We start from the raw sequence: 12,249 nt of genomic DNA, 5'->3' as shown, positions 1-12,249 counted from the left end.
CGATGAGCTGTTAAAAGTATTCTCCCCAGGACTTCCCCTCTCTCTTCCACTGCTGTAACTGAGCTAACTGTTCACACAGTGCTATATAGACCTTCCGAGTTCTGATAACTCATCAAATTACTAAGAAGAAGAGTACAGGACTACACCCCCTCAAGGGTGCCTTTGGCCTCAGAAGCTCTTTCCCCTTCCTGACTGCCTCCCGCTCCCTAGCTCCTGGCTCGCTGGACCTCCCCTCACTGGCACTGGGCTTTCTAAATAGAGTGCTGTCCCAGGGTTCTAACAAAGAAATTGGCCTGCCTTTGAGATCCTACGAGCTCAATTTGTTCAATCATAACCACTTGGCACTTCAGACTGCACATTCTGTGAACTTGCTATTGTCTGAGACACTCCAGGTGCTGAAGTGCAGTGGGGAGCAGCGATAATATCCTTTTTGTGTCAGTGAAATCGCCTGTCAACATCTAGCTAGTTAAAGCCATCTGACGTTCACATTTCCTCATTCAAACAAACTGGAAGTGATCTGTGCCAGCTTCCTCTCTCATTGGGACATAGCATGCGTGGTACTGGTCAACTTCTGGCCCCCTACACTCTCAAAAGCTCAAGAAAATAGTTATGTATTTGGGGGCCTATGAGCTCAACATGTTACCTCCTAAGGCTTGACCCGAATCTGCTTTGTCCTGATATTGCAATCACTCTGGCCTCAAAGAACGCCCCTTTTATACCTACAGGCAAGTCTCAATCTGCTGCTGAGGTTGTCTAAGGTCTATTACGCTTGAAAAGAGAATGCACACTATTTATTTGACCTATTTTTCAGACACTGAGACTTTGGTAAATGATAGCTATGCTTTCTTTGCGTATCACTCTTCCCTTCAGCTAATTTTAACTCCGTGATCTGTTAGTAGTTGCTTCCTCATTTCCAACTGTTTATATTGCTATTCCTCTGCTGCTGTGCGAAACAACTTGGCAGTTTCTCAAGATGTCCTATTGCCATAGGACCCAACGATTCTATCTACTGTATATACCAAAAGAGCTAAAAACAGGTACTTAAACAAAAACTCACAATGAATGTTCATAGCAGCATTATTCACAATAGCCATAAGGTGGGTTTAACAAACTAAATATACATCAACTGATGAATAGATAAACAAAATGTAGCATATCATACAATGGAATATTATGCAGCCACAAGAGTGAAGAAGGCACTCTCCCTCTCAGAAGCACACCCATGCTTTTCCCTTCCCCTCTTCTTCCCCTCAGGTATGTTACCTTTGTCCTTCTCTCTCCTAGGCCCTAAGGGCCCTTTTTTCCTTTCATTCTTCTTTTTCCAAATGAGAGGAGGGTAGAGAGAGAGACATGCACCCTGACCAGGACCCACTGGCAACCCCCATCTGGGGCCCATGCTCTGCCCATCTGGGGCTATGCTTGCAACTGAGCGAACGCCTGAGGCAGAGGCTCCGTGGAGCCTTCCTCAGCACTTGGGACCGATGTGCTTGAACCAATTGAACCATGGCTGTGGGAGGAGAAGAGAGAGGGGGAGGGGGAAGGGTGGTGAAGCAGACAGTTGCTTCTCCTGTGTGCCTTGACTGGGGTATCAAACCTGGGACATCCACATGCCAGGTCAATTCTCTACCACTGAGCCAACTGGCCAGGGCCCCAAGGGCCCATCTTTTGCCTCTGTAACTTGTTTCCTGAGCTCACACACTTTACCCAACTCACTTCTACTACCTCTGTGACTTTCAAAATAAACTTACTCTTATAATTTGAAAAAGAAAAAGTGAAATAGTAATAATACATGCTACATGAACTTCAAAAACTTAATGCTAAATAAAAGAAGCCAGAACCAAAAGATTATGTATTGTTTGATTCCATTCATATAAATATCCAGAATAGGTAAACCCATAAAGACATAAAGCTGATTAGTTGTTGCCAGGGGTTGGGGAAGGAGGATTGGGGAATAACTCAGTGGGTCTGGGGTTTCCTTCTGGGGTGATGAAAGTATTTTGGAACAAGATAGAAATGAAGGTTGTACAGTAATGTGCATTTAATGTCACTGAATTATATACTTTAGAATGGTTGATTGCATGAGAATTATATCTCAATACAAAGACAATTTTGTTAAAATTGAACTGTTCCTTGAGAGTAATCATGCAAAGTAAGCATAACTGTCATTTACAAAAGTCTTGCCTGACCAGGTGGTGGTGCAGTGAATAGAGTATCAGACTGGGATGCGGAAGGATCCAGGTTCGAGACCCGGAGGTCGCCAGCTAGAGTACGGGCTCATCTGGTTTGAGCAAAAGCTCACCAGCTTGAACTCAAGGTCGCTGGCTCAAGCAAGGGGTTACTCGGTCTGCTGAAGGCCCGCAGTCAAGGCATATATGAGAAAGCAATCAATGAACAACTAAAGTGTCACAATGAAAAACTGATGATTGATGCTTCTCATCTCTCTCCATTCCTGTCTGTCCTTACCTATCCTTCTCTCTGACTCTGTCTCTGTTAAAAAATAAAAAATATTTAAAAAGTCTCAAAATAAGACAGTAATTCAAAGATCAATAATAAAAAAGCAAAACTGTTTTTACTTGTAGATGATTATTCACATAGAAAATTCTAAACAATTTATAAAACAACTAATTGAACTATTAAGTGCTTTTAGCAAGGTTTAAGGATGCCAGTTAATGTACAAAAACCAATTGCTTTTCTATACCAACAGCAAACAATTGAAAAATGACATTAAAAAACAATTTTATTTATAACTTCAAAAATCATAAAATTTTAGTAATAAATTTAACAAAATATGAGTAAGACCTCTATGTGAAATATATTACTGAAATTCAATACTACATAAGTCAATAACTATACCATGTTCATGGATTATAAGACCCAATATTATAAAGATGTCAATTTTTCTCAAAAAAATTCAGATTCAATGTTAACTCCAATCATAATTCCATGAGTTTTTTCTTAGAAACTGATGTGCTTCTAAGTTTTTCATATATTATTTGAAAATACAAAGGACCTATAATATGCAATCTTGAAAAATAAATTAGAAAAAAGGACTCAGACAACTTGATTAAAGACTATTTTAAAGCCACAGTAATCGTGACAGCATGGTTCTTGCATAAAGATCAAGTCAATCATTGAAGCAGAATAGAGAAGCCAGGTATAGAACCAAACTTTAGTGGTAGCTTTATTTTTGACAAAGATACCAAAGCAATTCTTTGGAGAAACTTTTCAAAAATTGCTGCTGCAATAACTTGACATCCATATAGGGGAAAAAATAAATGTAGATTCCTATCTTAGAGCTTATGCAAGAGAAAATAATGCAAGGTGAATAATGGACCTAAACATAAAAGCAAAAACTATAAAGCTCATAGAGAGAAAACATAGAGTATAATTTGGCTGGAGGGGTGGGGTGGGTGGGAGGGGAGGAAGCAGAGAGAAATAAATGTTTAATCAGATTTTATCAAAATTTAAAACTTCTCATCAGACAAGAAGAAAATATTACAAAACATATATCAAACAAAGAATTATTATTCAGGATATATAAAGAGCTCCAATTCAATAATAAAAAGTCAAGAACACAATAAAGTAAAATGGGCAAATGATTTGAACAGACATTTCATAAAAGGTAAATAAATCTCCAAAAACTTGTTCAATTAGTCTTCAAGAGGATACATATTAAAGCCACATATATGATACCACTATAAACACTCACCAGAACAACTAAAATGATAAAGGATATCATTTTTGACAAGAATGTGAAGCAACTGGAATTTTCATACATTGCTGGTTAGTGTGAAATGTTATATCCAGTGTAGAAAATAATTTAGTAGGCATTTTTCTTACTCGTGTGGTAAAACACGTGTTATTGAATTTATCACTCAACCATTTTCAAGTGTCCAAGTCCGTGGTATTAAATACATTCACACTGCTGTGCAACTATGCAACCATCCATACTCATCACTCTTGTACCTTATAACATGGAAATGCTGTACCTATTAAATAGTAACTCCCCATCCTCTCCTCCCAGCTCCTGGCAAACACCATTACACATTCTGTCTTTATGATTGACTACTCTTAGATACCTCATATAAGTGGAGTTATATAGTATCTGTCATTTTGTGACTGGCTTATTTTACTTAGCATAATGTCCTCAAGGTTCATCCATGGTGGAACATATTTCAGCTTCATTCTTTTTTGAGGCTGAATAATATTCCATTGCACATTTGTTTATCCATTCATTGAATGCACTTGTGCATTGCTCCCATGTTTTAGCATAATGATGCTATGAACATGGGTGTCCAAAATACCCCTTGGGGACCTTGCTTTCACTTCTTTGGGGTATATACCCAGAAGTAAAATTGCTGGATATGATGGTTTTATTTTCAATTTTTTGAGGAACTGCCATACAGTTCTCCAGTGGTGGTACCATTTTACATTCCTACCAACAGTGCACAGGGGTTTCAGTTCATCTACATAATCACCAGCACTTGTTGTTTTCTGTATTTTTTTTTTAAGTGGGATGAGTTGGGATAGAGGACTTGAAGGATGATACACAAGCTTGGGGAGCTCTAGAAGAATGGATAGTGAGTGGAAATGCAAGGATGAATGAAATAAGGTTCTTTCTTGCAAAAAAGAGTAAATTTCGGTCTTTCAAGTTATGGGGAATAAAATTTGATGTTATGTTCTCAGAAGCAGCCATCCTACTGCACAGTGATCACTGTTCAGAGAAAACTGGAGCCAGAATCTTGGTTCATTATTTGGTAAAACCTCAGTTGTCTTATTCTCACCCATAAAATGGGGATGATAACTTTTATCCCAGGATTGTTGTGAAAACTTAATGGATAAAAAATTCTTAGCACAATACAATGCATATTTGATAAGAGATAGCTTTTATAATTATTCATTTATATTTAAGTCACCACTGTAAATAATAGCTAATAAAATAAGCACTTATTGCATGTAATAATATTAATTGCAGGATACTCTGTGCCAGGCATTGTTGTTTTACATACATTATCTAATGAAACATAACACTATAAATACCATTTTACCTGCATTTTACAAATTATACTAAGGCTTGGGTCAAGAACCTTTCCCAAAGTCACACAGCTGATAAATAGCAGGTCCCAAGTGACCCCAAGGGTCTCTGCTTTCCAAGCCGATGGCCTTCACCTTGGGCGACTCTGGCCAAAGACACCTTACCTGAAGAGCTTTAGCAAGGATGAAGGGGGATGTGGCTGATGTCCATTGTGGTTGTAGGCCTCGAATCATCTCTGGTATCCACTAAGTTTGACTCCAAATTATATAATTCAGACTATGATTTTAAAAAGGGTGAACTAAGTAAAATGAGTAGAAAGAAAATCTGAAAATCAGAGAATGGGAAGAATATGGACAGAGCCAATCAATAAACACTGGTCCGATCAATCAATGAAAACAGTCTTGTGGTAGACTTTTAAGTATGAGGAGCAGCATGCAGCTATCCAACTTTCTAAAAATCTGCCTTTTCAAGAATAAATTATACAATGCACATGTATCATTAAAAAACCAAATTTTAATTCCCCTTGCTATTCCATAGTTTAGTCTGTTTTAAAAACTCTACTGTGAACTTGATCTGGGAAATGGGAATTGGGCTGTGCATTTACTTTGCCTCTATTATCGTAAATATGTACAGGCAAGAGGCAACATTAGGATTCGCTATTCCATTGAAATAAACTCCAATTTCTCTGAACCCTAAAATTCTTTGTTACAAGTTTCTTCTCCCATAATTTACCAAGAGGGTGATTCTCAGATGTTACCAACGGTTAAGCTTTGAAATACAAAACTGCTGAGTTTACAAAAATTTTTCCCTCCCAACTCAGTTTAACATGAAACATTAGTTAACTCTACACAGTTCAAAGTCTAATGTGATTTAATTACCTACCTATATTGAATGTGTTTGCCAAGAAAGTATCCTATAGTGGATGAAAGACGACATTGTTCTCGTCACATTTTACAGTGAGATCTGTGCCCCCCTCCACTTGAATCTCAGAAGGCCTTGTGACTACCTGACCAATGAAATATGACAGAAGTGATGGCAATACAGTTTCTGGGCCCAGGCCTCAAAGAATTAGCAGCTTCCACTTCCTGTCCCTCAGCAATCATTCTGAGAACCCAGCTGTCATGCTGTGAGGAAGCCCGAGGAAGCCCCATGAGGATGTCGTGAACCAAGGCGTCTGGCTGAACCCCAAGCCACCAGCCAGCACCCATCTTCTAGCCATGTGAGTGAGCGTGCTGGAGGTGAGTTCTCCTGCCCTATTCAACCCAAGTTGACACCGGCGAAGCAGAGATAAGACGATCTTACCAACTCCTGCCCAAACTGCATATTGGTGAACAAAAAAATAACATGGGTTATGGCACTAAGGTTTGGAGTAGTCCGTTACACAGAATTAGACACTGGACCACTCCTGATTTTCTGTATGTGAAAGCGTGAACTTACCAACCCCATGTACTCGCTTCAGCAGCACATACACTAAACATACAAACCCCACTGTCTCACAGGTAAGTTGATCAAATTGATTATTTGTATGGTTCAAAAGGCCACAGAGGTCAGAAACAAACACAGTCAGGCGCCTTGAAACTCTTCACTGCTGCTTTATTAGGATGCACCCACAGTACAGGACCTCTCACGTCTGTGAAAGGGGAGGGTTACATTTCTCTTTGGGAGCACCTTCACTTTTATTTCCATTACCCCTTTGATGAAAGTAAACCATTTTCAAAGAAAGGCGTTTAAAATTCCAAGTGTTTAAGACTCAGCTTGCATTTTGTTCTGTTTGAAAGGGAAGTAGCATATTTGAGCCAGAGCTGGAAGGTTGTTTTGTGGCATTTTAACTTTGATGTGGATAAGAAGTCTTCACCATCTGGTTGAACCAGTCCATAATTTTCATATGCAACTTTTCATATCAAAAATGTTTCATCTACTCACAAACAGACGCTGTTTAAAAACACACATGCACACGCACACACACGCGCACACACACATATACACACACACACACACAACTCAATTTAAAACCAGCCATGAACCACAGCATTTCTAACAGGGAAATTAAACTTTTGCTGCCCTCTCCTGCTAAAACAATGAAATACTAAAATATCAAAAGGTTTATGAAGCTGACGCGAAATCCTCAAACCAAAAGCAATGGACATGTCATTCTGATATACCTCAATCAAAAATCAGACAACAAGCAGAAAATGTATTGGTAATATTTATATTTGAAAGTTCCCCACTGATACATGAGGTTTGGATTACAACTTATTTACAATAAGTGATGTCTAAAAAAGTAAAGAAAGAGAAGGGAAGGAAGCAAAAGAAGGGAGAAAAGGAGCGAGGGAGGGAGGGCGGGGAGAAAAGGAAACCTATATTCACAGACATAACGTGGGATGTTGGTTCCGAGACACACTACTGCTACCATCGTGCACAAGGCGCAGCACAAATGAACATTCCACTAGTTTGAAATTTGCTCAACTTTCTCTCAAGATGCACAACTCTTGTAGATTTTCAAAATTAAATACTGAGAAATATAAAATGCATTGTCAATATGCCTACTACAAAAATCCTTTGTGGCTCATTCCGTAACTCTGCTCAGACAAAGCAGCCGAGCCAGCATATAAAAATAAAAATATTGATGTGCAAATAAAACACCACGATCGTGTCTGCTGCCACCTTTTTGTTGTAGGTGACCATCACTTTGTGATAACATTGGTAATAGCATCAAAAGAGAGAATCTTTTCATTTCCTGGGCCAGGTCAGTGCATCCAATTACCGGGGGGGGGGGGGGGGGGGGGGACAGAACAGAGGTAGGGAAAACAAAAACAAAATTCCGAACACTTAAAAATGCCAACATCATCCATACATTTCCCCTTTCCCACCCCCCAACCCCCACAAAAAAATAAAAAAGCTTTTAAAGCTCTAAATATACTTTTTTTTTCTTTCCATAGTGTGATTGAGCCTAGGTCTATACGTTTAAGTATAGCAGGTGCAATTACAAGCAATTCCTGGCTCTGCACCCTGGACCGTCCCACGCATAGGAGGAGGTACAAAATAAATTAAACCCTTCCATTTAGGCAAGCAAGCCCAAGATGAAGGAGCATGACCCTGCTTGTGAGTATCCAGCGGCATCAAGGGTATTATTTATGTCTTACTTTTTTTATTATTTTATTTTATTTTATTAAAAAAACAATCAGATGTTAGGGAGAGCAAAATATAATAAAATTTAAATGGACAAAAACTAAACATTGAAGTAAAACCGGGGACACCTGCACAATGAGAAAAGGAATGCATGCTTGATTCAAAGGATGAGATGGGTCAATTCACTCACATGGTTTTTCTAGGCCCACAGCCTAAGGCCTCAGCATCACTCTAAACCACAGGGTTTTTGTTTTTTCTTCCAAAGACACTCTTAATCCTACCCCTGAAACCAATATGGTAGGGATAAGTTTGGAGTGATCATCACTCACTAACTACAATATTTGCTATTTAAAAAATAGATTTATATATAGTTCTGGAAATTATGAAGCCAACAAAATATAAACACAAAGATGCACTTGTCACAATGAGCTCAAGTCGCAGCAACAGGAGAAATGTGGGAAAGGACAGAGAGGGAGGGCTGCTGCAAATGCAGCAAGTACGTCCTTAAATATGTCACATAGTGCAACAGTCAGGTTACCTCAGCCATTCTGCGTCACCAGACACGTGACAAATGACACGTTGTCACTCCCAATGAAAAAAGAAAAGACAGCATTTCTTCTCAGAAGTTGCCCTATGAATTTCAGACATATAACTGCTCCTTTAAAATAGGTCTGAAATTTGGCTTTATTCTCCTCAGTTTGGAATGATCAACATGTAAATTGACATCAAAGATATCAGTGGAGTTCTCACCTTAACACTGAAGACCGTAGGTGCAAATAAGGAACTGGTCTTTTTCATTTCAAATGACTGCATTTCATTCTAATGGGCAGGGATATTATCATAAACCTGTGATTTTAATGTCTACTATCTAAAAAAGTTGACTTAATGGCAAAGTAAAGTTTATACAGTCAAAACTAAATGTAATTCAGGCTCAAACTAATGGGCTAAAATTGGAGATGATTTGTTACGTACGTATTTTGTCTTTAGTACCTGAACTTGCACCTTTGCTCCAGCACTTTGAAAGGAAGCTGTTTCCTCCTTAGCAGCCTCTGCTGATTTTACATCGACTCCCCATGAATGTTCTTTAAAAAAAAAAACCTATGAATTCCATTAAATCATGTGTTTGGTGTTGCATGTGACTCCTTTACTGCTGTTTCTCTTTCAGAATTAACACGCCAAGTTTTGTTTCTGTTTTACAAAGTGGTTGAGATGACAATATCCATCTTTAGCTGACTTTTATGCACAAACTCTGACCTGATAATCCTGGAACACTTAAATAGGGGAGCAAAGTCAGTGGCCTTTTTTTCCCTTTTTCTTGGAAACAATACAACTGCATTTTCTACTTTGTACTTAAATGGAAGAAAATATACAAGCCCAAATTCATATTATATTTCTACTAAGAGCAACAACAGTTCATATGTTCATGTTTGCTGCTATCACAATTCAACGCATGAACACGAAGCCAGCTGTACATGTGAATACTGCTGGAAGTGATGGTTTAGGATTACCAACTCACTGCTACCATATCCACAAGCAAAAGCATCCTGGAATAAGCCCCCACACGTCTTTCAGTACAGAATGATGCGACCACAATCGGTAAGCACACACTGTATACAAGTTTTGTCAGTACTTTTATCTCCCCAAGATGTTGAGTCCTCTTTTAAATACAAAGCAGAGAGCCAATATGATATATCTATAATACAGCCCTAGATTTTGTTTTGTTTTTTTGTTTTGTTTTTCTTAAACAATTTGGTCACAATGCACCTTTGATATAAAAGCATTTTTAAACTTTATTATTAATACTCAGGACATTAGGAATTTCCAGATTTTTTTCAGTAGCATTTGTAGAACCACTTTTGGTAACAAATACAGTAGTTAGGAATATGCATCCAATTCAGAATGCATAATAATGTTTATCCTGAATCCTTTCCGGCTAAAAACAGGGCTGGCGCTGTGATGAGATATAGAAGGAGAATCTACAAAAAACACTGTAACATGTTTGTTTTTCCCAGAGGCTACATCCTCTTTTGCTGGAATACTTTATAAATACATATTAAAAAGTAAGGCAACAACTCCAAACAGTCCAAGCTGTTTGCTCAACTCTATTCCCAATTAGATTCGCAATCCTGGCGATCAATTTCATGGTTGTACTGTTTAGTGTCTGTCTTTCTGATTTCAAAATGGTCCAAAAGGATGTTTTCTGACGTTTCTAAAACATCTCTGGTATGTGTGTTCAATGATGTATGCAACTAATACTGATCAGGTACTGAAGCCTATGATGTCCCAGTGCCTGTTTTCAAAGGATTCAAGACATTGATTTGGATTCATCATAAACTCCTGCATGAATCCAAAATTCCCTTCCCTACTATGTTTATCACCTCTTCTCTTTTACTCCTAATTTTAAAACTAAAGGAGTACCAGGCCTACCTGGATACTGGAAAGATTTCACTCCAGTAAACAAACCTTTTATCAGGGACCTTTATAATTCATGGCCCCATTCCGTGTGGACATTCAACTCATGAAGATGTGCAAAAGGAAAAGATGTCAAATTACAGTCAAGTTATCCAGAAGAGGATGTTATACAAACTTATACGGAAATGACAGTCTTTCTTCCCCTTCCTTTACTATAAATACATTTAACAGCTTAGCAGAAAGACAAGCTAAATTTAAGATTGTTCACATTTGAAAATTGTTTCATACTCTCTGCTAATGATAAATAAGGAACTCCTGACAATGGAATTTTAACAGCAATTTCATTAACAGATCTCTGACGACTGCTCTTTTTTGTTTTGTTTTTTTTTAGGGTTAGAACAATGATTATGTTTGCAAAGTTCTGAAAAGTCCATCTACTGTCCAAACTTTGGATTGAAGTCCTTATTTTTTTTCCTTTACTTAGAGACAGGTATATACAGTGCTGTTGTAATAATGAAACGAATGTGAAATCTACTGTAAAGTTGCACAATACAGAAAACTGTTGCTCCATCTCCTACTACATAAATGTGTGACTCCACAGGTTAGTGATGCGTTGTCATGGTTTCTGTTAGGTTGGAATTATCCCATCACGTCTGAGACCTCTCTTCAACTCCAGATCCTCCAGTTTTTTCCAAAGTTCTTCACGCTCTTTTTCTTTCTTTTTCTCGCTGGGGAGGAAACAGACACAAGGTAAACACCTGGGAAGGCCTGGAGAGGTTATTCATCAGAACTGCCCCGTGACACACTTTCCCCAGGTATGTTTTAAAAGGTCTTTGAAAAGTTTGGCATTAAGTTTGTGGATGTTTTTTCTTTTTGATTTTTCTCACTCTTGTTCTTTTTTTTTTTTTTTGGCACTTACATAGACATAAAGTTGTATTAACGAACAGAGCGGGAGATTTTACATTAATATTCCTTTATATTTAATACAGAATATTAACTTCAAAATTACTGAGAAACAAAAATAGGGATCATTTATATGTAACTGTTATTGTAAAACCGAGGGCAGGCACATTAGTGACTTTCACTTGGGGTCTAGTTAAAATCTGATTATTTTGTCTCCAAATAGTTTCTCGAAGGGGATGCTCAAGATGACACTAATGCAGAGAAGTCGCAGGTCAAAAAACTATACTTCCTCTTTGTGAATATCTATTTTTCCTACACTATGTATATTTAAGCTCTTTAGCAGCATCTTGTTTGTACAAGTATTAATAAATCACAAAATCTGAATTTTACTAATTAAAATTATCAATTATTAGCTTATTTTATATTTACATATATATATAATAACATGAAATATTCTTTCTTCCGTGATTTCAATTTTAATGATCTGGACGGAACTTTGTTGATATCATTATATATTAAAAATTTAAAGTTCCAAGCTTTTCAAATTTGGTTTGATAGCAATTTGACTAGTGCCCTCCAGACTTCTGGGAAAATTGGTAAAATCTACCAAAACTCTGGATGTCTAAAATAGGGTTAAAAACTTTAATTTTGCCAAACATATTTTTAGATTACCATGTTTTTATAAAAAAAAACATGTTAATTCTAATATCAACAAAGTCAGAAATACATAATCCAGAAATACATGACTATACTGTAAATTAAATAAATTC

The 12,249-nt window shown here is 37.6% G+C and overlaps 1 protein-coding gene across 4 annotated transcripts in view; it reads right to left on the bottom strand.

The window, feature by feature from the left end:
- Positions 1-8,178: 8,178 nt before the first annotated feature.
- The window catches only part of PPP2R5E (protein phosphatase 2 regulatory subunit B'epsilon), a 166,813-nt gene continuing 162,742 nt past the window's right edge, over positions 8,179-12,249 (bottom strand). For all 4 annotated transcript variants that reach the window (XM_066342796.1, XM_066342795.1, XM_066342794.1 and 1 more), the window contains one exon: positions 8,179-11,304. In XM_066342796.1, coding sequence (XP_066198893.1) covers positions 11,205-11,304 — 100 coding nt within the window. In that variant the 3' untranslated portion in view covers positions 8,179-11,204. The remainder of the gene's footprint in view (positions 11,305-12,249) is intronic.

This window comes from Saccopteryx leptura, chromosome 6 (genome assembly GCF_036850995.1).
Source record: "Saccopteryx leptura isolate mSacLep1 chromosome 6, mSacLep1_pri_phased_curated, whole genome shotgun sequence".
NCBI lineage: Eukaryota > Metazoa > Chordata > Mammalia > Chiroptera > Emballonuridae > Saccopteryx > Saccopteryx leptura.
The sequence above is the reverse complement of the archived record's forward strand: the minus strand, read 5'-3'. Positions and strand labels throughout refer to the sequence as shown.